Source organism: Oncorhynchus tshawytscha, linkage group LG08 (assembly GCF_018296145.1).
Source record: "Oncorhynchus tshawytscha isolate Ot180627B linkage group LG08, Otsh_v2.0, whole genome shotgun sequence".
Taxonomy (NCBI): Eukaryota; Metazoa; Chordata; class Actinopteri; order Salmoniformes; family Salmonidae; genus Oncorhynchus; species Oncorhynchus tshawytscha.
Genome location: NC_056436.1, coordinates 45,216,224 through 45,243,237, shown reverse-complemented (window position 1 = coordinate 45,243,237; position 27,014 = coordinate 45,216,224). Strand labels below are relative to the sequence as shown.

General features: G+C 41.8%; 2 protein-coding genes across 6 annotated transcripts in view; one reads left to right on the top strand and one right to left on the bottom strand.

Moving 5' to 3' along the window:
- LOC112256430 (CAP-Gly domain-containing linker protein 4) overlaps window positions 1–17,343 on the top strand; it is an 86,192-nt gene extending 68,849 nt beyond the window's left edge. For 4 of the 5 annotated variants that reach the window (XM_042325568.1, XM_042325571.1, XM_042325570.1 and 1 more), the window contains exons 13-15: window positions 8,716–8,780; window positions 9,016–9,193; window positions 14,963–17,343. In XM_042325568.1, coding sequence (XP_042181502.1) covers window positions 8,716–8,780; window positions 9,016–9,193; window positions 14,963–15,350 — 631 coding nt within the window. In that variant the 3' untranslated portion in view covers window positions 15,351–17,343. The remainder of the gene's footprint in view (window positions 1–8,715; window positions 8,781–9,015; window positions 9,194–14,962) is intronic. The other variant, XM_024429693.2, reaches the window with a different exon arrangement.
- Window positions 17,344–21,438: 4,095 nt separating this feature from the next.
- The window catches only part of ros1 (c-ros oncogene 1, receptor tyrosine kinase), a 145,800-nt gene continuing 140,224 nt past the window's right edge, over window positions 21,439–27,014 (bottom strand). Inside the window, exons 22-25 of the mRNA XM_024429697.2 lie at window positions 25,070–25,171; window positions 24,408–24,542; window positions 23,479–23,569; window positions 21,439–23,135 (exon numbers count right to left, since the gene is read on the bottom strand). Coding sequence (XP_024285465.2) covers window positions 21,981–23,135; window positions 23,479–23,569; window positions 24,408–24,542; window positions 25,070–25,171 — 1,483 coding nt within the window. The 3' untranslated portion in view covers window positions 21,439–21,980. The remainder of the gene's footprint in view (window positions 23,136–23,478; window positions 23,570–24,407; window positions 24,543–25,069; window positions 25,172–27,014) is intronic.

Sequence of the window (27,014 nt, the reverse complement as noted above, 5' to 3'; positions counted from 1 at the left end):
AACAATTAACTCATTAGCAATCTAGGGGCACCACGGAAAAATGTTGTGTAAGTCTCTGGTTCTCCACCGCAGGTCACTATGTCCTTTGTAGTTGTAGTAGGTTGTTCTCAGAGTGTCTGTTAGAATGGATCTTCCAGAGGTGTACCACGTGGTGTTCAGCAGGCCTTATTCTTCACTCTGTTTGTTTAGAATAGATACCCTAGAGAGATACCAGTAGTGGTGAGAGGAAATTGTTCTTTGTCTCTCGTCTTCGGTCAAGTTTCTTAGGCTAACCGTGCATAAACATCTGCATACTAAATGTTCCTGTGTAGTCTTCTTCTTCAAGAGTCTCCACGTTTTCTGGTCTGTAAGTGATTTTCTTCTTCTCTGTTGAAAGTTTTAGAGTTTCTAACCATTTCGTACATTTCAGCTCACGCTGTCGGTCACTGGTCTAATGCGGAGTCTATCCATTTTACACGTCTGGCTTACCGTCCGTATGCTGGTCTGTAGCGATTCCAACCATTTCAATGTGTGGATGGTCCTCATATTCTCTGTTTATATGTGAATTTCGTGAGCTGTCCTTTTATGCCCCCTCCTTGGAGGGCGGTTCCATGACGTTGCCACATGGTCTGTGCTCACGTGGGTGTAGTTACTGACTGGGTAAAACTTTAGAAGACTAAAATTAAATTTAATCTTCTCACAAATAGTTTCATATTTAATCATATAAGTTCCACAACATTTAGATGTCAATCTGATAACTGGGACGTATACATTTGTAGAGTTACCATAATTTGGTTATACCGTCCTTAATGATCTCCCAAAACAACAACTGATTTGACATAATTGTTCTTTATGTCCTTCCCAACCAATTCCCACATTCTTTGTGTAAGGAATATTGTCTCAATGTCCAACCTTTTTATGTTACAGTACTGCAAAGTCTCTCTCTGTGGAAACAAAGGCATTTTTAACTTCCGTTTCTGCAGAGTGGGAGAGAGAGTTCCTGCAAAGTATTTCAGATCCGGTTGTTAAATCATTAAAACTCTGCTGGGAGAGAGAGGGGGGAGGAGATCTGCCTATCTGTGCCGAGCGGATCTGGCGCCTATGATCCTCATCCAAGAGGAAAAGTCATGACAATGCTTAAAACCAGCAAATCAAACGATTTGGGGGCAGACTTGGTGGAGACAACTGAGCACTGAAGGTGTTCCTTGGTAAAGATTGCCACTCCACCATCTTTAAAAGATCTGTCTTGCCGAAAAGATTATAACCAGAACGGTTAACATCAGTGTTCAAAACACTCTTTCTTAGTCCCGTCACAGTAATGATCAACACATCTGGATTGGAGCTGTGAACCCACACTTTTAATTCATACATTTTTGGTAATAAGCTTCTAGTGTTAAAACCTCTTTGGGCTAGGTGGGACGCTAGCGCACCACCTCGACAACGTCCTGTGAAATTGCAGAGCGCGAAATTCAAAATACAAAAATCGTAATATTAAGCATTCATGACAATACAAGTGTCTTACATTGATTAAAAGCTTAACAACTTGTTAATCCAACCGCGTTGTCAGATTTCAAAAAGGCTGTACGGCGAAAGCATACCATGCGATTATCTGAGGACAGCGCATACACCAGCCTTTAAAAACATTTTTCAAACCAGCAGAGGCGTCACAAAAATCAGAAATAGCGATAAAATAAATCACTTACCTTTTGAAGATCTTCCTCTGTTTGCAATCCCAAGGGTCCCAGCTACACGACAAATGGTCGTTTTGTTCGATAAAGTCTTTCTTTATATCCCAAAATCGTATGTTTAGTTGGTGCGTTTGATTCAGTAATCCACCTGTTCCACTCATTAAACATGCAGACAAAGGAATCCCAAAAGTTACCGGTAAACTCTGTCCAAACAAGTCAAACAATGTTTCTAATCAATCCTCAGGTGCCCTAATATGTAAATAAATGATCAAATTTAAGACGGAATGTGGTATGTTCAAGACCAGAGATAAATATTGAAGTGCTCGCCCTCATCCACGTGCGCCACAAGACTACAGTCCTAATGAGAGACACCTTCAAAAACTACAACTGCTAACTCATTTTTCAAAAAACAGGCCTGGAACCCTTTCTAAAGACTGTTGACATCTAGTGGAAGTCATGGGAACTGCAATCTTGGAGTAATTCCTTTGAATATCCCATAGACAAGCATTGGAATGGCCTGTGACCTCCAAAAAAAAGATCTGGATGGATTCTCCTCAGGTTTTCGCCTGCCATATCAGTTCTGTTATATTCACAGACATTATTTTAACAGTTTTAGACACTTCAGAGTGTTTTCTTTCCATTGCTACCAATTATATGCATATCCTAGCTTCTGGACCTGAGTAACAGGCAGTTTACTTTGGGCACATCAGTCATTCAAACTTCCGAATACTGCCCCCTAGCCTTTTTTATTTATTTTATTTCACCTGTATTTGACCAGGTAGGCTAGTTGAGAACAAGTTCTCATTTGCAACTGTGACCTGGCCAAGATAAAGCAAAGCAGTACGACACATACTACAACACAGAGTTACACATGGAATAAACAAATATACAATCAAATATACAGTAGATAAATCTATATACAGCATGTGCAAATGAGGTCGGATAAGAGAGGTAAGGTAATAAATAGGCTATGGTGGCGAAGTAATTACAATGTAGCAATTAAACACTGGAATGGTAGAATGTACAGAAGATGAATGTGCAAGTAGAGATACTTGGGTGCGAAGGAGCAAGGTAAATAAATAAATACAGTATGGGGATGAGGTAGATTGGCTGGGCTAATTACAGATGAGCTATGTACAGGTGAAGTGATCTGTGAGCTGCTCTGACAGCTGGTGCTTAAAGTTTAGTGAGGCAGGTAAGAGTCTCAAGCTTCAGAGATTTTTGCAGTTCGTTCCAGTCGTTGGCAGCAGAGAACTGGAAGGAGAGGCGGCCAGAGGAGGAATTTGCTTTGGTGGTGACCAGTGAGATATACCTGCTGTAGCTCGTGCTACGGGTGGGTGCTGCTATGGTGACCAGTGAGTTGAGATAAGACGGGGCTTTACCTAGCAGAGCCTTGTAGATGACCTGGAGCCAGTGGGTTTGACGACAACTATGAAGCAATGGCCAGCCAACAAGAGCGTACAGGTCGCAGTGGTGGGTAATATATGGGGCTTTGGTGACAAAACGGATGGCACTGTGATAAACTGCATCCAATTTGTTGAGTAGAGTGTTGGAGGCTATTTTATAGATGACATCGCCGAAGTCGAGGATCGGTAGGATTGTCAGTTTTACGAGGGTATGTTTGGCTGCATGAGTGAAGGATGCTTTGTTGAGAAATAGGAAGCGATTCTAGATTTAATTTTGGATTGGAGATGCTTAATGTGATTCTGGAAGGAGAGTTTACAGTCTAGCCAGACACCCAGGTATTTGTAGTTGTCCACATATTCTAAGTCAGAACGGTGGGATTCGAAGTTGTCGGTAATCTGTTTGTTGACTTGGCTTTCGAAGACCTTAGAAAGGCAGGGTAGGATAGATATAGGTCTGTAGCAATTTGGGTCTAGAGTGTCTCCCCCTTTGAAGAGGGGGATGACCGCGGCAGCTTTCCTATTTTGGGAATCTCAGACGATACGAATGATGTTGAACAGGCTAATAATAGGGGTTGCAACAATTTCAGCAGATAACTTTAAAAAGAGAGGGTCCAGGTTGTCTTGCCCGGCTGATTTGTAGGGGTCCAGGTTTTGCAGTTCTTTAGGAACATCAACTATCTGGATTTGGGTGAAGGAGAAATGGGGAGGCTTGGGCAAGTTGCCGTGGGGAGTGCAGGGCTGTTGACCGGGGTAGCCAGGTGGAAAGCATGGCCAGCCGTAGAAAAATGCTTATTGAAATTCTCAATTATAGAGGATTTATCGGTGGTGACAGTGTTTCCTAGCCTCAGTGCAGTGGGCAGCTGGGAGGTGGTGCTCTTTTTCTCCATGGACTTTACAGTGTCCCAGAACTTTTTTGAGTTTGTGCTACAGGATGCAAATTTCTGCTTGAAAAAGCTAGCCTTAGGAAAGCTAACTGCCTGTGTATATTTGTTCCTGAAAGCCCTTAAAAAGTTAAAGTGCAGAAAACCCAGGCTTTTACAAGAGCAGATATCAGAGCACAAGTCAGAATTGGGGCTAGCAACAGTAGACGGGCCAGGGTGTGCATGCACATTTCCAGATATCATCTGCAGTAATACAATCAGGGCATGGCAAAGGACATGGAGAGCTCTGCAGTGTTCATTTATGACATTTGAATGTGCATTAGATGGCAACAAGATCATATTGTACAGCAATTTCATCAGGTAACATGAATACAAAGCCGGCAAGAGGTGGTTAGAATAGGATGGGAGGCCAAGAGTCTGTGTAACCAATAGAGAGTCAGAGTCCCGAGTGTGGGAACAAACAGTCTGTCCCACAGTTAGGTAAACAAGCAAGTTCATAGTCAACAAAGCACGCAGGAGTCATGAGGCAAATGGCAAAAAGCACAAGAAAAAAAATTAACGACTTGGTGCTAGCCATTGTAAGTCCAGAGTCACTCGCCCCAACAGTGCGTGTGTACTGGAGGCGAGCGAAACCTCGCAAGAGAGGGGGCAGTGTGGCAGGAGTACCTGTACCAGACAGGGGGAGACAGGCCAGAGCAGATGGTAAACAGTTTGCCATGTGGAATTCAAGCAGCAATGCAGCAATCCAGCAGGCAATGGGAGTAGGTGTCACACCCACTTGGGAGAAGCTTTTTTGGGGAGGCAGTTTCTGTGCATGGTCCTTTACGACATCCAAACAAAGTTGACCTGTGGCTGTTGTATTTTGGAGATTGCGAGGAGGATCTTCTGATGTGATCAAATGTGATTAAATACTTTCAAGTGATATCCTCTGGGTCCACATTGTACATTTTGTTATACAGTTGAAGTCGGAAGTTTACATACACTTAGGTTGGAGTCATTAAAACTTGTTTTTTAACCACTCCACAAATTTCTTGTTAACAAACTATCGTTTTGGCAAGTCGGATGCATGACACAAGTCATTTTTCCAACATTTTTTTACAGACAGATTATTTCACTTGTAATTCACTGTATCACAATTCCAGTGGGTCAGAAGTTTACATATACTAAGTTGACTGTACCTTTAAACAGCTTGGAAAATCCCAGAAAATTATGTCATGGCTTTAGAAGCTTCTGATAGGCTAATTGACATAATTTGAGTCAATTGGTGGTGTACCTGTGGATGTATTTCAAGGCCTATCTTCAAACTCAGTGCCTCTTTGCTTGACATCATGGGAAAATCAAAAGAAAAAAAATTGTAGACCTCCACAAGTCTGTTTCATCCTTGCGAGCAATTTCCAAACCCCTGAAGGTACCGCGTTCGTTTGTACAAACAATAGTACGCAAATATAAACACCATGGGACCACACAGCTGTCATACCACTCAGGAAGGAGACATATTCTGTCTCCTAGAGATGAACGTACTTTGGTGTGAAAAGTGCAAATCAATCCCAGAACAACAGCAAAGGACCTTGTGAAGATGCTGGAGGAAACAGGTACAAAAGTATATATATCCACAGCAAAATAAGTCCTATATCGACATAACTTGAAAGGCCACTCAGCAAGGAAGAAGCCACTGCTCCAAAACCGCCATAAAAAAAGCCAGACTACGGTTTGCAACTGCACATGGGGACAAAGATCGGACTTTTGGAGAAATGTCCTCTGGTCTGATGAAACAAACTGCTTGGCCATAATGACCATCATTATGTTTTGAAGGGAGGCTTGCAAGCCGAAGAACACCATCCCAACCGTAAAGCATGGGGATGGTAGCATCATGTTGTGGGGGTGCTTTGCTGCAGGAGGGACTAGTGCACTTCACAAAATAGATGGCCTCATGAGGAATGAAAATTATGTGGATATATTTAAGCAACATCTCAAGACATCAGTCAGGAAGTTAAAGCTTGGTCGCAAATGGGTCTTCTAAATGGACAATGACCCCAAGCATACTTCCAAAGTTGTGGCAAAGAGGCTTAAGGACAACAAAGTCAAGGTATTGGAGTGGCCATCACAAAGCCCTGACCTCAATCCTACAGAGCGTTTGTGGGCAGAACTGGAAAAGCGTGTGCGAGCAAGGAGACCTATAAACCTGACTCAGTTACACCAGCTCTGTCAGGAGGAATGGGACACAATTCACCCAACGTTTTGTGGGAGGCTTGTAAGAAGGCTACCCAAAACATTATACCCAAGTTAAACTATTTAAACGCAATGCTACCAATTACTAATTGAGTGTATGTAAACTAGAAGTCGACCGATTATGATTTTTCAACGCCGTTACCGATACCGATTATTGGAGGACCCAAAAAAAACCCGATACCGATTAATCTTCCGATTTATTTGGAAATACAAATATATATATATATATCATACACACACACACGTTACACACACATACACACACGTTCCGTATTTTATCTAACGAGTGGCATCCTTGAGTCTAAATATTCCTGTTACATTGCACAACCTTCAATGTTATGTCATAATTACGTAAAATTCCGGCAAATTAGTTCGCAAAGAGCCAGGCGGCCTTAACTGTTGCATATACCTTGACTCTGCGTGAAATGAACGCAAGATAAATTACACAATTTCACCTGGTTAATATTGCCTGCTAACCTGGATTTTTTTTTTGCTAAATATGCAGGTTTAAAAATATATACTTTGTATTGATTTTAAGAAAGGCATTGATGTTTATGGTTAAGTACACATTGGAGCAATGACAGTCATTGATTGATTTTTATAAGATAAGTTTAATGCTAGCTAGCAACTTACCTTAGCTTATTGCATTTGCATAACAGGCAGGCTCCTCATGGAGTGCAATGTAATCAGTTGTTAGAGCATTGGACTAGTTAACTGCAGGTTTGCAAGATTGGATCCCCCGAGCTGACAAGGTTAAAAATCTGTCGTTCTGCCTCGTTCCTAGGCTGTCATTGAAAATAAGAATGTATTCTTAACTGAATTGCCTAGTTAAATACAGTTTAAATTAAGGTGTTAAAAAAAAAAACAATTACGGCAAATCGGCGCCCAAAAATACCGATTTCCGATCAGCCCTATTTAATCGGCCATTCCGATTAATCGATCGACCTCTAATATAAACTTCTGACCCACTGGAAATGTGATGAAAGATATAATATCTGAAATAAATCATTCTCTGTACTATTATTCTGACATTTCCCATTCTTAAAATAAAGTGTGTTTACATACACCTTAGCCAAATACATTTAAACGTCTGACTTCAAATGTTTCTTTCTGTTACCCAAAATAAATTCAATTCAATCAAAGCAACAATATATGCAATTTCAACTAGTTATAGTGCATAGTAATAATGTTTGGTGGCGAGACTTGTGCTATTAATACAAAAAATCCAGGAAATTCTAAAGCTAATTTGAGCTATCTACTAACAAGGCTTTTCAGCATAAGCAGCTTGACTACTCCTAGAATACTGTAGCTTTATTGATCAACTGTTCTTGTACTTGGTAATGTAAACATGTTTTTTCTTTTCATACATGACATCATCCCATTCCACTCATTTAAACATTATGAGGAGGTTTTCCTGGACACAGAGTCAAGGAAGTTGATTCATTTGATTGAAGTTTCTTTTAAAGGTAGACGGCACTATATATACGTATTTACTAGCAACCTATCAAGGAAGAGGAGTCAAGAAAAGGGGAAAGTAAGTCTTATTTGTTTTAGATGTTGAGATGGAATTAATTCGTTTTTTTTTATCTCGTTCCTTCTCTCCGTCTACCCCCTTATATTTTATTCCTCTCCCAGCTCCACACCTGCAATCATCTTTCTCTTTTTTCTTACTCTACTTTTACTGTGTGATGAGTAGAGTGTTTTTTCTGAAAGGACTGGACTCCTTGTCTCATTCTTCCCCTAATTTTTTTCCCTAATTAACCTGCGGGGCAAGCAGGAAGCTTTGCTAAATTGAGGCTTGGGCTAATAGAGATCTTCCTCTTGCATTCTCTCCATCACCGAGAGCCAGAACAGCCACTCTTTCTCTCTCTCCTTCTTGCTGTCTTTCTCTTCCTGTCAGCAGCTATCAGGACCCATTAGATAACAAATAGTGAGGCGTTACTTTTTTCTTCAAATTTTTTCTGCTTTCTTTCATTCCCCCCTCCTCTTCTTTTCTGCTTTCCAAACAAGATAAGGCAGTTTTTTTGCTAAATTCTCCACTTCGCCTGCCTAAGTGGTAATGGTTTTCAAAGCTCCAGCTATTATCACTGACACACAACGGCAAACACATCCACCAAGTTGGACAGGCACCTTGTGCTGGGATACCACATTTTTATTTTATTTTGTGTCTATTCGAGAGTTGATGAATGGCAGGTGAGCGGTTCTGGGTCAATTCCATCTCAACTCATTCCATTCTGGAAATTAATGGATAATCAATGGTGTAATTGGAGAAATAGCCCATTATTTTTTAATTATGACTTTTTTCCTGCCCTATTCTTTTAGTGAATTTCAATTCATTCCCTGTGTAGTGAATACGCTCGAGTTGAAATGGAATTGACCCCAACCTTGTACTGTAAGAGGAAGAGCTGCCGATTTTGTAGGGTGTTATTAAAGAAGGCTGCTGTTTCCGGAACTCAGTAAGGGCTTTAACGATTGTGTGTCTTAGACTTTAGTGTAAATGTTTTTTTAATTTTATTTAACATTTTTCCACAGGATCCATGGCTCTATGGATTGTCTTTCAGAGCTGTCCTCCTCACGTCTCAACCGTCCTTTTGCTAGTGAGTTTTTGGCCTTGGTTTTTCCTTATTTATTCATGCAAACGCTGAGTAAACTTAATTAACGATGATAACATTTTAATGATGGAAAATGCAGTTGTCTTCATGTCACAATTATTTCAGTACCCTTGTGCGTGTGTGTGTCCTTCTTTGTATTTGTTTATGTTAGTGTGTGTATGTGTATGTGTACTTGTGAATCTGTCTATGTGTATTCACACACGTGGTCTGTCATATTCAGGAATCAGGCGCAGCTTCAGCACGTCGACGGCCATCGCTGCCCAGAAGGAGCAGAGCCAGAAGAGTACCGTCAACAGGTGGCCATTTTCTCATAAGCACTCTCCTCCACATTCCACGTGTCTGCATTTCTCCTCCCTGACCGTTTTCAGCTTTCTCCCTAATCCCCCCCACCACCGGAGGTAAAATCAATAGTGGTCAGCAAAAATTATAGTTTTGGGGAATTGCCAATGCTCGATAGCAGGGTTATAATGAGTATGAAAGCAATCCAAGATCAATCCCTCTCCTTTGCGTTCCTCTCCCTCTCTCGTTTGACATCTTTCTCTCACCCCTCCCTTCCCTTCCTCCCTTTGCCACTCTCTACATTCTTCCCAGTCCATTGTCTCACTTTCTCATTACACCCTCCTTTCACTATTTTTACTCTCCTTTCTCCATCCCGATATCTAATCATCTTTCTCACGCTGCACTATTTCACCCTCTTTCTCTACCCTTTTACTCCTTCTCTTGCTTGCTGCCTTACGCTCTCCCTCTCTGCTACCTTACTCTGCTTCTCTCCCTCTACACTCACCCTTCTGTCCCTCTTTCTCTCTCCACCTCTAACCCCATTCATCCATCTCAATCTTAATTCAATTTCAATTTAAGGGGCTGTATTGGCATGGGAAACATGTTTACATTGCCAAAGCAAGTGAAATAGATCAAATAAATGAAATAAACTATAACCAAATCAGCAGTAAACATTACACACACAAGAATAAAGACATTTCAAATGTCATATTATGTCTATATACAGTGTTGTAATGATGTGGAAATGTGACTGACCGGCTGAAATCGGTCTTATGTTGCGAAATCAGATTTTTTATTTTTTACATTGGATAAAAGTAGACTCACAGCTACAAAATGGTGTATCATACACTGCATTTTTTGAGGAACAATGGGAGAGTAATTCTGCTTTGGGAGAGTAATGCTGGTACTGCTTGAACTGTGGCAGCAGAGTCAGGTGTTGTTGCCAGCCAAAGCTTTCCACCAGCACCGTATCATTTTCCAGTCCAACCAGCTGTATGATGTTGACCCCTGTCACGGTGCTGTGAACAAAGTGTTCACTCTGGTCTTTCTGAAGCGCTGCTTGATGAGGCCGAAGCACCTGTCGGGGGCAAACTTGGTGTGGCCTATGATCAGGAAATGAAGGTCCAGACTGTGGCTGGTTCAGTTAGGGGCCCCCAGAGACAGAAATAATGTGATATCAATAAAAGTACAGCCAATCATGAGTGAGTGGTGTCCAGGTAATACTATTGCATTATCCTCCAAGTATTTGTTGATGAAGTTCACCACTCGCTACAAGTTCTCATGCTTCAGGTGTAACCTGTGCTTGGTTGGGCCAGCTCTCTTTTTGATGGGAGGCATTAGACCATTCTCTTTGTATGACTGGTGGAGGATTGTCAGGTGTGTCCTTTTGATGTTGAAAGATTTTTATTCCAGATTTATTTTAGAATTATTGTACAATAGATGCGAAATGGCATTCTGAGATCACTACACAGTTCATACACTTAACATTATCTAGCTAACAGCAAGCTTTAATTAACTTGGGGTATTTTGTTTAGACGTGTAGCTAGCTAAATAATGAACCATTTAAGCCCAATCCATTGAGTACTGCAAATACCAACCAATTGTCATAGCTAGCTAAAGATAACAAAATAGGTTCAATGTTATCTAGCTAACATTAGGCTATAACTAGCCATTCGAAATGGCATTCTGAGAACATCACTAACATTACACACAGTTCATACACGTAAATTAATGTTAGTTAGCAAGCCAGCCATCTAACCTCAGCTAACACTAGCTAGCTAACAGTAAGCCTTAACGTGTTTTTTTGTTTTGTTTAGACATGTAACCTTAACGTTAGCTAGCTGAACAATTAACTATAATCACAAGCTATAGAGTAGTAGCAATAGAAACCGATTGTCATAGCTAGCTAGTTAACCAAATAGGTTCAATGTTAGCTGCTGTAGTTAGCTAGCTAACATTAGACTATAACTAGCAATGCGAAATGGCATTCTGGGAAAACAGGTCATTCACGTTGATCGCCGTTTCTTCCCCATCAATCACTGTCATCAGAAGACTACAATGTCAGCATTACACGATCGTCGTCCGTCACAACTTTTTCCCTCTATCCTTTGTTGTTAGTGCAACATATTTGCAGTTCTCCATGATCAACGTTATATCTTTAAAAATAGCCGGAAGGATTGTGTACGCATAAAGAGCATCTCATTTTATAGACACAAGATGCTACTACGTAGAACAATCTGAAACTCATCTCTCGGCATTGTCCAGCCCACTCCTTATCGCAGTTAGCAGGAAGGTTCCTGACTTTTCTTTGGCTAAACAAACTAGACTGGTAATTTAACAACTTTATTCGTATTTACAGATGGCATAAGTTTGTTATTAAGGCATATGAAGTTCACATGTTTACCTCATTTGCACTCACTGTATATATACTTTTTGTTTTCTTTGTTGTACTGTATTATTGACTGTATGTTTGTTTTACTCTATGTGTAACTCTGTGTTGTTGTATGTGTCGAACTGCTTTGCTTTATCTTGGCCAGGTCGCAGTTGTAAATGAGAACTTGTTCTCAACTCGCCTATCTGGTTAAATAAAGGTGAATGAATTTTTTTTTTAAATGTTCGAGATTGGCATGTCTGCCCCAAAACGCATTTTGCAACCCCATTTTTTTTCCGTTCAAACGGCGCTCCTGGCATTTGCCAAAAAGCCTATTGTTCATCTTTTTGTTGGTGACACTTCAATATCTTGATAATATGCAGCTGTTTAAAGGGCACAGATGAAACAATAAAAAAACGGACGCCCAGCCTCTGTTTTAGTAAAAAGCTGAGGGATGGGCCTGGAGAAATGTAACCAATCTCAGATTAATAGACAGAGCTATGGATGCAAGGATAGACCATCCATGGTATCCAAATTGTTTTAACCATGTTATGAGGCTATACAGTGTTTGTTTACATTTACAATGTTTACAAGCATTTGGAAAAAACAAGATAATATTTTGGGTTCTCATGAAGTGTGACAGTTGAACTAAGCTCATAAGGCATTTAAATGATATTCTTCAAGAATCAATGGATAGATATAACTCAGCAAAAAAATAAATGTCCTCTCAGTCAACTGTGACGTTGTTGCCGGTGATGTCTGGTGAGGACCTGCCTTAGAGGCCTACAAGCCCTCAGTCCAGCCTCTCTCAGCCTATTGCGGACAGTCTGAGCACTGATGGAGGGATTGTGCATCCTGTACCTGTCCTGCAGGTGTGATGTTCGGCTGTACCGATCCTGTGTAGTTGTTGTTAGACGTGGTCTGCCACTGTGAGGATGATCAGCTGTCCGTTCTGTCTCCCTATAGCGCTGTCTTAAACTTCTCACAGTACAGACATTGCAATTTATTGCCGTGGCCACATCTGCAGTCCTCATGCCTCCTTGCAGCATGCCTAAGGCACGTTCACGCAGATGAGCAGGGACCCTGGGCATCTTTCTTTGTGTTTTTCATAGTTAGTGGAAAGTCAGTAGAAAGGCCTCTTTATTGTCCTAAGTTTTTATAACTGTGACCTTAATTGCCTACCCTCTGTAAGCTGTTAGTGTCTTAACGACCGTTCCACAGGTACATGTTCATTAATTGTTTATGGTTCATTGAATAAGCATGGGAAACATTGTTAAAACCCTTTACAATGAAGATCTGTGAAGTTATTTGGATTTTTACAAATTAATTTATAACAAAATCAAAATGCAAATCAATTTATAACATTTTTGACATGCGTTTTTCTGGATTTTTCTGTTGTTATTCTGTCTCTCACTGTTCAAATAAACCTACCATTAAAATTATAGACAGATCATTTCTTTGTCAGTGGGCAAACGTACAAAATCAGCAGTGGATCAAATACTTTTTTCCCTCACTGTATATATAAATATTTAGTTTAAATACACTTAGGTTGGAGTCATTAAAACTCATTTTCCAACCACTCCACTAATTTCTTGTTTACAAACTATAGTTTTGGCAAGTCTTTTAGTACATCTACTTTGTACATGACACAAGTCATTTTTCCAACAATTGTTTACAGACAGGTTATTTCACTTTTAATTCACTCTATCCAAATTCCAGTGGGTTAGAAGTTTACATATACTAAGTTCACTGTGCCTTTTAAACAGCTTGGAAAATTCCAGAAAATGTCATGGCTTTAGAAGCTTCTGATAGGCTAATTGACATCAATTAGAGGTGTACCTGTGGATGTGTGGATGTATTTCAAGGCCTACTTTCAAACTCAGTGTCTCTTTGCTTGACATCATGGGAAAATCAGAAGAAATCAGCCAGGACCTAAGAAACAATTGTAGACCTCCACAAGTCTGGTTCATCATTGGGAGCAATTTCCAAACGCCTGACGGTACCACGTTCATCTGTACAAACAATAGTACACAAGTATAAACACCATGGGACCACGCAATCCGTCATACCGCTCAGGAAGGAGGTGCATTCTGTTTCCTTGAGATGAATGTACTTTGGTGTGAAAAGTGCAAATCAATCCCAGAACAACAGCAAAAGGACCTTGTGAAGATGCTGGAGGAAACAGGTACAAAAGTTTCTCTATCCACAGTAAAACGAGTCCTATATCGACATAACCTGAAAGGCAGCTCAGTAAGGAAGAAGCCATTGCTCCAAAACCGCCATAAAAAAAGCCAGACCACGGTTTGCAACTGCACATGGGGACAACGATCATACTTTTTGGAGAGCGAAATGTCCACTGGTCTGATGAAACAGAAATAGAACTGAAAATGGCAACTGTTATGTTTGGAGTGAAAAAGGGGGAAGCTTGCAAGCCAAAGAACACCAGGTGTGGCATAATCATGTTGTGGGGTCCTTTGCTGCATGAGGGACTGGTGCACTTCACAAAACAGATGGCTTCATGGGGAAGGAAAATTCTGTGGATATATGGAAGCATGACATCAGTCAGGAAGTTAAAGCTTGGTCGCAAATGGGTATTCTAAATGGACAATGACCCCAAGCGTACTTCCAAAGTTGTGGCAAAGAGGCTTAAGGACAACAAAGTCAAGGTATTGGAGTGGCCATTACAAAGCCCTGACCTCATTCCTATAGAACATTTGTGGGCAGAACTGAAAAAGCGTGTGCGAGCAAGGAGGCCTACAAACCTGACTCAGTTACACCAGCTCTGTCAGGGGGAATGGGCCAAAATGCACCCAACTTATTGTGGAAGCTTGTGGAAGGATACCCAAACGTTTGACCCAAGTTAAACAATTTAAAGGCAATGCTACCAAAATACTAATTGATTGTATGTAAACTTCTGACCCACTGAGAATGTGATGAAAGAAATAAAAGTTGAAATAAATAATTCTCTCTACTTTTATTCTGACCTTTCACATTCTTAAAATAAAGTGGTGATCCTACCTGACCTAAGACATGGAATTTTTACCTGGATTAAATGTCAGGAATTGTGAAAAACTGAGTTTAAATGTATTTGGCTAAGGTGTATGTAAACCTCCGACTTCAACTGTGTATCAAAATCACCTAGAGATTGTCTTTTACTTTTTTGCTTCAGAAGTAGCTTCAAACTGAATATTACACACTCTGTTTTGTGTTGGATGGTGTTTCCATGTTCCGCAGGTTTTGGTTTGTTAGAAGTTGTTTATTGATTGTCCTTGGTAGTAATAGTCCATTCAGGTATTTTTGTCCAAAATCAAGGTTTTACTTACTGAATTTTGATTTGTATTGAAGGTTTTAATGTTGAGGTTAGTATGCTCTAGAAGTCCTTGCAAATGTTTTAAATATTTTATCTACATTTATTCAACTCTAATTCTATATTTTTTGCAGAAGAACTCAGGAGCCCATGAGCTCACTCTTTTTCTCTCTTGCTCCCCTCTCTCTTTATCTCTCCCTCTCCCCTCAGGTCACGTTCCAACTCCCACCGTCGGCGCTGGAGTACCCTGAGTGGTGGCTGGGGTCCGGGAACAGGCGGCACAGGAAGCTCCGGAGGAACCACTGCCACCACCACCACCTCGTCTGGCTCGGATGCCTCAGTGCGCCTCCACCTGGGCATGCAAGTGCTGCTGAGCAGTGCGAACGAGATGGCTCTGATCCGCTACATGGGCCAGGCTGACTTCGCCCCAGGCCTGTGGCTAGGCCTGGAGCTGCGCACCGCCAAGGGCAAGAATGATGGCCAGGTGGGCGGCCGCCGCTACTTCACGTGCCGCCCGGACTACGGTGTGCTGGTGAGGCCCAGCCGTGTCACCTACCGCGGCATTAATGGTGCCCGGCTCGTAGATGAGAACAGCTGAGGACACTAGGACCCAGGGGGTTGGGTTAGGTGGGTGGGAAAGCAGTAGAGCGAGCATATCGGAGATAAGTTTCTGTTTGTTGTTTGTTTGGTTTTTTTTTTGGGGGGGGGTGTTGTTGTTTAGCGATTTTCCTTTGTTCGTTTTTTCTTGGGTTTTGTGTTTGTTTCTTTTGCTCCTTGAAATGTCCCCCAAAAACAACACTACCTAATTAGTTATTGTTATATACATTTAAGAAATGTTTTATTTTAAGATGTATGTTTTGGTGGTGTGGCTAGCCTACATTTTAACTACACATCAGCTAGTTTGTCCTTTTTACTTGCTGATTTACCTGTTTTGTTTTACCTGTTTACTCTACCCGTTGACCATCAATGGACACTAGAAAACTAGATATTACATTTCAAATTGAGACTACGAGAGTTGTCATGCTATTGAACACACTGTAGGTATGAGGCAACATAAGCTTTGATTGTCATAGATAGGTTTGATAGGGTGAAAGAAAATCATTTTCAGAAATATTTATACTTATAATTTTACTGTGTGATATGATTTAATTGATGGAAATGCACTTGATTGAAAATATGTATAAATCCGATACAGTAAATGAATACTTCCATTCTTCCCTAAGCTCCCTCACTGTACTGTATGTAGAGATTTGAACTGATATCAAAGCTAACCTCTGGTCAGCAATGCAGCTAAGCACCTTAAAGCAAGACAATGTCCTGGTACAGAGGTACTAAAATATCCCCTGATTTGAGCACTTTGGAGTAAATGGATAAGGCTGTTTGTAATGATAATGCAGGGTTATCTGGATTCACTGCTGACTCCTAAATGAGCAAGAATGTGCACTGTGTTTGGCCAACACTGAATTTGAATTCACTGCCAACTTGTGCTGAATTGCTAATTGCAAATCAATCCCAGCTCCTACACCCTAGGCACTGCTGTGGATCTGAGCGGATTGGATGGGTTTTAAGCAATATGGTAATACGTTCACCTTGCCTTCTGATTGGCTGGGTAGAAATATTGCTTACACCTATCAATCGGTTTCAGATCTACAGGAGTGCATAAAGGATATGGGCTAGGGGTTGATTTGGAATTCAGCTATATTCAGCCATTAATGCTATGGCACCACTTGAGTACTGGTATAGTGCCGTCAAGTGATGCCAATTTATACAAATATGGTCCTACACTGACGTGACACTCATAGGCCTATTGATGTATGCTACCTACTTTTGGTCAGATTGGACACCCCACTGGCTCTGTGACATAAGATTTGTCTAAAGATAACTTCCATCTGCACGACTGCTAATGACGTCTTATGTCGTCCTTACTACAAAATGCTTTGTGAAAGCTGGTTTTCGTGAAGCGCATTCCAAAGTTATATACGATATAGATTACAGTCTTGACAAGTCAGCAGGCAACAAGCTATTGATTATATCTGTGGAGAAAAAAAGAAACCTTATTTAACACAAGCTCCATGTGCCACCCATTAAAAAAGGTAGAACGCAACAGTAGCCCAGATTCTGAATGCGATGTACCATTGATCGGTCTGGTTGGGCTTTATGCAATTGAAATGTGTTGGCAGGACGAATCATGGTTGCCTGAGATATTCGCCTGAGGTTTGGAGATGAAAGAAGCTCGGTGGTATGAGTGCTAATTCAACTGCTCGTATCTCTTCTCTGCAGTCAGTTCTGTTATTTCTGTAACAGTCACCGTCGTAACAGTCAGGTCTGTTACGGTCATTGTTGTGGCAATTGAGACAATTGTGTAACAGTCATCGCCTTTTCAGTCAATTCTGTAACACTGTTACTTAGTACTGTTGGGTTCTATAATGTCTTCTCAGACGACACATGATCGGAAAGCCCAAGTTAAAATGCACTTGAAAGTCATTGATTGCATTGTGTGTCTGCACAGCGAAAGGGTTTCAGTATGGAATAGTGGCACGTAGTGTAAAAATTGTATTTGTAAAATGAATAAAGATACTATTCTAATTTCACCGTTAATTTCTCTCTGTCTTTTGGATGCCTGTGCGCCAAACATCCCATGTGGGCGGACTGTCTATTAGCAAACACCTGAATGACTTAGCAAACTTTCCATCCCTGTTTGCAGCGCATTCGGAAAGTATTCAGAACTCTTGACTTTTTCCACATTTTGTATAAAAATGTATAAAAAATGTAAAATTGAAATATCACATCTACATAAGTATTCAGACCCTTTACTCAGTACTTTGTTGAAGCACCTTTGGCAGCGATTACAGCCTCGAGTCACACCTCTATTTGGAGAGTTTCTCCCATTCTTCTCTGCAGATCCTCTCAAGCTCTGTCAGGTTGGATGTGGAGCGTCGCTGCACAGCTATTTCCAGGTCTCTCCAGAGATGTTCAATCGGGTTAAGTCCAGGCTCTGGCTGGGCCACTCAAGGACATTCAGAGACTTTTCCCGAAGCCACTCCTACATTTTCTTGGCTGTGTGCTTAGGGTCATTGTCCTGTTGGAAGGTGAACCTTCGCACCCAGTCAGAGGTCCTGAGCGCTCTGGAGCAGGTTTTCATCAAGGATCTCTCTGTTCATCTTTCCCTCGATCCTGGAGGGTGCCAGGTTTCCTCCAGACGTGATCAATCTTGGTTTCATCAGACCAGAGAATCTTGTTTTTTCATGGTCAGAGTCCTTTAGGTGCCTTTTGCCAAACTCCAAGCGGGCTGTCATGTGCAATTTACAGAGGAGTGGTTTCCATCTGGCCTCTACCATAAAGGCCTGATTGATGGAGTGCTGCAGAGATGGTTTGGGATTATGGAAGTTTCTTTCTTCTCCATAGAGGAACTCTGGAGCTCTGTCAGTGTGACCATCAGGTTCGAGATCACCTCCCTGACCAAGGCCCTTCTCCCCCGATTGCTCAGTTTTGAATGGCAGGCAACTCTAGGAAGAGTCTTGGTGGTTCCAAACTTCTTCCATTTTCGAATGATGGAGGCCACTGTGTTCTTGGGAACCTTCAATGCTGCAGAAATGTTTTATTACCCTTCCCTAGATCTGAGCCTCGACAAAATCCTGTCTTGGAGCGCTACGGAAAATTCCTTCGACCTCATGGCTTAGTTTTTGCTCTGACATGCATTGTCAACTGTGGAACCTTATATAGACTGGTGTGTGCCTTTCAAAATCATGTCCAGTCATTTTAATTTACCACAGGTGGACTCCAATCAAGTTGTAGAAACATCTCAAAGATGATCAAGGGAAAAGGATGCACCTGAGTTCAATTTTGACTCTCATAGCAAAGGGTCTGAATACTGATGTAAAAAGGTATTGGTTTTTTTTCTAATAAATTTGCCAATTTTTTTAATTTAATATATTTTAGAATAACAAAATGTGGAAAAGCTCATGGGGACTGAATACTTTCCGAATGCACTGTATATCTGATGAGAAGAGAGATGTCTGGGGGGGTTACACTTTTGATCGATTACAAAATGGGGCTCAACCGTTCTCATTTGGAGGCCAGATTCCATCAGTCCTGTAATAACATGGTTTATTCCCTTTATTTGTTGATTCAACTACTGCTCTGGCACACTGTTTTATACTGAACTACACAGCTACTTCTAACTCAATGAAAAATATGCGAGTTTCCGGGATGCATGACTTTCCCAAGAAATATCTAAGTATGCCAATTTACTCTGAACAATTAAAGGCCTCTAACAATATTTATAGGATGTCCCTATTCAACTGGGAAAAGAGTCTAGTTGCTGTTTTTTGCATTTGCCACATGGACAAAAACAATATCTATCTGCTACTGTGTAAAATCCTGCAATGGATGTTTGAATCGAGCTGTATAAGGGCTCGATTCAATCCATAGCGCTAAAGATCCGTGCTACAGCGCAATAAAAATGGTAAGGCAATGTTCCCACATTAGCGGAGACTGCATTCACGGTAAACGTCGGCTCAATCAGGAATTTCCTTTCAATTTCAATCGCGCTATAACGCTGAACTTCCGCGATACGGAGTGAATCGAGTCCTAAGTCTGAGTGAGTTAAGTCAAGTCTGGCAGCAGCAACCAATAGTCATTATATAGTAATTTATTAATTTTGGCAGATGTCATCTGAAGGGTAACATACAGAGGTTACCAGTCATAGTACAATACATCATAATTACAACATGTTACAGATGCAATTCAGTTGGTTTTTACAAGGAGCAACGGAGTTCAGATGAGTTGCTGCAAAGAAACAGAAAATTATGTGAACACAGCCACTGGAGATGAGCAATAGTGCAACATGTTACTTGAACCCTCTATCATAAGCATAAACCAAACAACACCTTGTGTTATCAAATGTTTTCACTACAACAGCTTGTAAAGCTTTATGAAAGAGTGTTCAAGTAAAGGGTTAACAACATAGCCAGGCAAACAACTGACACATTGGCACTTTCTGGATACACTCAAATCAACTTCATCTTAGCTTAGCATAGACTAGCACTCATGTCCATTTGAGACTTAAGTACATGAAAGTTGATTCGCACTGTACATTAAAATTAATTCATAATCACAAACTTTTTGAATGTTTAAAAGCAGACTGCATTGACAGTGTTGAGGCTATGCACATTGAATGTAAATGTAGACATGGTTGATAACTGATGGCGTAAGAAGTTAGATCCTCACAAAATATTAACCATAGATTTTTCACAAGTGGACCACAAGCAATTTGTATTCAAACTTTTCACTCAGAATCATTTATATTCTATAGTAGTCGTTCTTAAAATAGAAAAGATAAATTATGCAAATGTATTAACATTGAGTACTTTAAAATAGCAGTTTAGGGGTAAAGACCTATTCAGCAATGTTAAATATAGTTGCTGGATAAGGCAACAAAAAAAAAAGTTCTGAATCAAGAAAAGGTTGTTGAAAAAAGGCCCCCAGAAAAAATGCCAACATTTTCTATTTTAAAAGCACACTTTCAAATTAAATTAATCTCCAACTATGTGTCCATGGAAGTTGATGGAACACTAATTTCTGTCTTTCCATAGAGGCCATAATATATACATATGAGAAATGGAAGGTAAACTTGCCTGAATAAACGGTATAAAGTAAGCCCCATAGTATTGTGCCTCGAATAACATTCTTTATCTCTCTTTCTTTCTCCCCTTCTCCCTCCATCTCTTCCTCTCTCTCAAACACACAAACATATGCACACACAGATGAATGCCCCTTACTCACGCACCTTAAAGTTCAAAAATAGCCACCCACATGCAGTGCTTATGGCACCATTACACCCCCCAACAATTCCCATTCACTCCCACCCTCATACCATAGCAACATTCAACTAGATGAGTGCATTTAGTTTCCAACTATCTGAAATACCATTCATTGGTCAATTTAATTCGACATTGGACAAAAATTCCTGCTTCTAAAAAAATGCCAAATAGCTAACCAATGTCAAATGAATTTGGATATGGTTGGGTATAAGAAGTGGGTCCATTTAATAATATACAGAGTTCCCAACATAATAAATAAATGAGAAGGCAGGCAATCATCAACAAACACTTTCATCCTCCCCGGAATCCAGTGCACGATTCTCACAATATTCTTGTAAAAAATCATTTCTGATTGGTGAATCAACTGCCAAGGCCAGAAATCCCAAAGGAAATGGATGAACTGCAATGATTGACGGCCAAATAAGTTAATTCATGCTACAATCAGTTAGACATCTGGCAGATGTGTATTGTTCTCAGTTACCATGTTCTACATGTTTTTGATTGTGAAACACAAACTGTTTGTTTCCCGAATGACTTGTGATGAATGGCTGCATTGACATCTACAGAGCCACGAAGATAAGCGGTCGACTCGTGAAAATGTTGAGGATAAATTAACTCGTTCAACCAGATGGAAACATTTCACCCTGTCCTGTTACAATAGCTGACAACTCATTCAGCCCGCTCTCTTCGTATAGTGCATCACTCCCTTAGCGGCTACATTTTAGCAGGTGTTGCAAAATGTCCATCGTTCCTGTTTTTCTAGCCAATGGTCCACAACTTTTTCTTCCCAATGGTCTTTGAAGCTCTACAATGTGCTTTAAAGTAACTGAATTGGGAGGGGGGCCCAGGTGCTATTTCCTCATAGAACATATCATCTCCCTGAGGAGGATGAGCTGGCCAATCAGTGGTCTGGAGTAGGATGAGCTGGCCAATCAGCGGGCTACTTATAATAATATTGTATATTGTTTAGGACTGGTTTAAGTCCATACCATTCTGTTGTTGGGGTACGCACACACCATTCCAACACAGAAAAGCTACTTTTTAACATACTCATTTAACCATTTTTGGAAGGAAAACTATTTATCTCATATTTTAAGTAATTATAAGTCAAATTTCATAGAAATATGGAAACACTGGGCAGTTACTTTAACACCCATTGGTATTTCCGCAACCATTTTAGAGATTATTTTACTTCTTTTTTTTACTCCGCAACCATTGGCCAGGTGAAAATGGGTCAATCTAATCTGTGGATGAAACCAAGGCATAGAGACGGGAGGGGGGTCGTAAGGCGGCGGGTACTGTCCTGACACAATGTTGCACGGTGTACCATCTAGTCTGGCTGTACGCCTGTCTGCCTATACACATGGTCTCTGAGGTGAGAGACAAAAATAAAGATGGAGGTTGGGCTAAAGCACCGTGGCATTGTGGCCCTCCATCCGGGGCAGCCTGGGGTCCTGCACCGTCCCCATGGTGACCAGCAGCGGACGGCTGTCCTCGGCTATGGCCGTCGTCGAGCAGCTCAGCGACAGCTGGGTCCCCTCCACTCCTCTCTGGAGGGCCACGGGTGGCGGGGGAGAAGGAGACTGGGGAGGATGGGGGTTGACAGGGTTAGTGTGGTGGTGGGTCGCCTCCAGGGGCAACCCTTGCTCCTGGTAGCCGTAGCCGATGTTCCCGCAGGGGAAGTGGCGAAGTCTGAAGAGGGGGACTGGGGGGAGGGTGGCCGAATCTAACAGGAGCGGGGTAGGGGCAGTGATATCCGAGAAGGTGACCTGGGGTGGGGGCGGAGGGGGCAAGAGGGGCTTGCAGAGCCCCTGCTGTTGCTGCTGCTGTTGGTGGTGCAGGAGCTGCATCTGCTGTTGTTGATGCTGTTGCTGCTGTGGATGGAAGGGATACGGTGGCTGGAACTGCTGCTGCTTGTGCTGCTGTTGCTGGAGACCCAGGGCCCCCGCAGCCTCGGCCACAGTCCGCCCCTGGTACTCCTGCCCCTCGCCCGGAACCCTCCCACCTCCAACCCCCCCACCTCCACTGCCCATGTCTCCCAGCCTTTGCTGCTGCTTTTGTTGCTGCTGCTTCCTCTGCTGCTGCTGGAGGAACCAGGAGCCATAGGTGGGGTTCCACAGGTTGGTGGGCTTCCCATTGTGACCATCCTTATCCTTAGGGTAGCCCTGGGTGAAGGCCAGATTAATGTGGCCCCCCTCTGGGTTGGGCTGCTGGGTGGAGATGGGGGGAGCCGCCTTGAAGGTGGAGATGAAGGAGGTGGCTGTGATGGTGGTTGTGGTGAATGTCTGAGGGTGGGGGTAGAACTGGGGTTGTTGCGCCATCATCTGGGGCTTGATAGTTTCGGGGGGTTGGCTGGAAAGGAGGGGCTGCTTGACTCTTCGTTTCTCCTCGTTGGAGTCGGGGGCAGAGGGTGGCGGTGCAGGGCCCTCCCCGTCGGGCATCTGAGTGGACACCAGCAGGGGAGAGGCCGTGAGATCCTCAGGGCGCATGGGCACCCGCTCCTCCGCTTCGGGGAGGGGCCCATATTCCACAGGCAAGGTAACAGTCACCACATCGGGGTCCTGGAGAGGATAGGGGAGCAGTAGACACTAACAATGGCAAACAACGTGCAATGACATCATGAACATTTCCGATGTCTGAATTTGTAGAAAATGACACTACACAAGTAGAGTTCAAAATGTCAATTCTAATGCAACCATGATTGACTTTATTTAAGTAGATGACAGAAACAATCCCAAAAGGAATACAGCTTTTACACACACAGACAGACAGGTTATGAGCTGTATCACATTTTAAAATAGCCGTACATAATAAAATAACCTCTTGGCAGTTAAACAGACATTTAATACTTGAGCACAGTTCCAGTGCAGATGGGTATTGACTCTCGATGTTCACACTCCCTACCTGTAAGCAGTAGTCAATCCTCTCCAAGATGGTGGAGAAGTTTGGCCTGTCCTCCGGTTGATGCTGCCAACTCTGTGTCATTATTCGGTACCTGAAACACATACACACACACACACACACACATCACACACACGACCACAAGCAACATCAAAAAACATATTTCCCCCTTCGATGATAATCGTTTGACAGACACAAACTCACGCACACTTTATCAAAAGTGCCACCTCGCCGTCATAATACCACTCGACTGATTTAATACAAATCATTCTGAATTAAGTGTAATATCCCGCAAGTTTGAGTGATCACCGTTGAAAAGTCAGTAGGGGTAAAACGGAAGCCTGGGGTACCCCCCAAGACAGTGCAAAATCAAGCTTGTTTCTGAATTAGATTTGACTTACAATCATTACTCTTGTGTAATATTCTTTGGAAATGTGACATGCCTATTGTGAGCCCTTCGTGACGCAGATTAATTGTAACACATGGGAACTGTGTTTATTTTTCAAGGAAAAAAACGATCAAAGAATAATGTTTTGGGCTTTTCTGTGGTGATACAAAGGCTACAACTGACAGCTTGGAGAGTTCAAAGGAGAATTGGACAATAAAAGCGGTTCGTCATGCATGGAGTGGGCGTGAAAGATCAGCGATGGGCGAGAACGTGATCAAGCTTGAGAAGTTATTGGTATGTTGTGTGTTTGTTCGCTTGTATCCATGTGTATATCTGCATTCTATGCGTGTGCATGAGTGAAAACAGTATACTGTGAGGTTGTGTGTGTAATCTCTATGTAACAGAGTAAGTTCCATCTCTATGTGAGTGACAGTTCAGACAGGGACGGAAGTTGACTGAGTGACAGTTCACTTTCAATCTCAAGAAAGTGCTTCACTAGCACACATCTGCTACATGTGTTTGGGTGGTATGTGATTGGACTTACACGGGCCCTGGGCAGTTTTTGGGAGGGTCCATCCTTCCCCCGCTGGTGACAAACTCCAACACTTCCTGGTTACTGCGACTGGGATAGGGCATATAGCCCAGAGAGAAGATCTCCCATAGCAAAACCCCAAAGGACCTGAGAGAAAGTAGGAGAGAGAGGTAGGAGGAAGAAGGAAAGTGAGAGGGGGGGGAGTGAGAGGTAGGTGAGGGAGCAACAGAGGAATAATTTCTATTTCGTTTTTAGACGGGAGAGAGAATCATAAATCTTAAGGGTGATAAGGGCAAAGTGAGGGTTGAAGGAGGGAGGGAGGAAGCCTAGTGGTTAGAGCATTGGGCCAGTAACCGAAAGGTTGCTAGATTGAATCCCTGAGCTGACGAGGTAAAAATCTGTTGTTCTGTCCCTGAACAAGGCAGTTAACCCACTGTTCCTAGGCCGTCATTGTAAATAAGAATTTGCTCTTAACTGACTTGCCTAGTTAAATAAAAGTTACATTAAAAATAAAAAAGGAGAGTAAAAGAGAGGAGGCTTTCAAAAGGTGAAAAGAGAAAGTTCCATTGAAGGACGGAAAAAGGGAGGTAATGGAGACTGGAAGGGTGAAATGAAAGGGAGTGACATTCAAGAGAACTAAGACATCATTGAGAGTGAGTTACAATGGATCGTACCACGTGTCCGTTTTGGATGTGAAGATCCCCTCCATGAAAGCTTCGGGAGGCATCCACTTCACAGGCAGCATGGCGCGCCCACCCTTTCTGTAGTAGCTCGCCCTGTGTGGAGACAAACCCGTTCACACACACAGGGGGATCTTGTTAGACACGCTGCATGACTTTATTGAAAGCACAGCAGGTAGAAAAAGGGATGAAAACAGAACATAAAGAAAAAGAGGAAAATAAATGAAGACAGAGCCCCTAGTTTGACTTCTAATTATCCTTAAACCTCTGAAGACTAGCCACATCCATTCCAGTTGGAAGAACTTAAGTGTTTTATCTCAGAACACTCAAAAGTTGGATTCTCCACCGACTGTAGTATAAAGGGAACATGGGTGTTAATAACACTCGGTGGAGACTAAGGATCCTGAATGCCTGAGACATGCCATTAAGTTATCCTGACAATCACACCTCACTATTGTTACAGCCCCCCCTCTCCCCATTATTGTAACATAGGGGTTGAACAATAGTTCTGTATATGTACCCTAATCTTCACTCATCGTGGAATTCTATGACAACGGTACAGTCGTCATGACTGTCGACGTGCGCCAAGCTCCAGGTTTAAACTGCTACGTGCTGTCTGAGTTCCATCATGATTCAAATAGGTTACATGAACAACTACACGGATGTGACAGAGGAAAGAAAGGTAAAGTAATGGAATGGAATAATGCTAAATGTAGGCTACAAATTTAAGGAAACTAACACTAAAGCTACAGTTATAAATGTATGTGGGTATTACCAAAGTTGGACTCCGATAGTGGCTAATATTTAAAACTTCTTAGGGCTAGGCCCCTTTTTTCCCCATTTCCTCCTGAATGACGTGCCCAATTTAAACTGCCTGTTGCTCAGGCCCTCAGCCAGGATATGCATATAATTGGTACCATTGGAAAGGAAACACGTTGAAGTTTGTAGAAATTTTTAAATAATGTAGGATAATATAACACAATAGATATGTTAGGAGAAAATCCAAAGAAAAACCAGACAGTTTTTAATTTTTTTAGAGAGACCATCCTCTAAGAAAGGCAAGTAAAAGGTCATATTGAAAATTAGCTCCCTGGATGCAATTCTTATGGTTTCCACAGAGTGCCAGCAGTCTATGTTCAAGGTTTCAGGCTTGTAACTTCAAAAACGAATAAGAAATATCAGATTTAGTACAGGGACACAGTCTTGGAAATCTGTGTTTGCGCCCCATGAAGACAGGACGCACCTGCTAAAATCAGTTTCCTATTGAACATACTTCTTTCAGTAATAACTATCATAGTTTTATTACATTTTCGGGTATCTGAGGAGTAAATAGAAATGTATTTTGACTTGTTGAAACAAAGTTTAGGGGTAGATTTTCGTATTCCTTTCTCTGCATGTCAAACAAGTGGATTACTCAAATCGATGGCACCAACTAAAGGGACTTTTTGGGATATAAAGAAGGATTTTATCTAGCAAAACCATTTCTGTAACCATTTCCATGTCTGATTTGGCGTGAAGTGTCCTCCTCATAACAAAAATCCCCAGAGTGTTCAAAGCAACAGAATTTTCTAAATACCCTTTTCTCAGGCAGATGGACACCTACTATTTTTTATTTTTTATTTGGATCCTTATTAGCTTTTGCAGAAGCAGCAGCTACTCTTCGAGGGGTCCACAAAAAACACAAAACATGACAAGTAACAAAACACTGATACCCAAAGACAGACACCCAAATACAATGATATACAAACAATAAAACACAAATTAAACAAACAATACAACTAAAACATAATGCATGTGTTAGAGTGTGTGTGTTTGTGTGTGTGTCCACCGTTCCATGAGTTGATGTTTAGTCCGATTTTTAATGGTAATAGGAGTTCAATGCAATCATGACTGTATAAAACTGTGCATTGCCATGTATTCGTTTTGGACTTGGGGACTG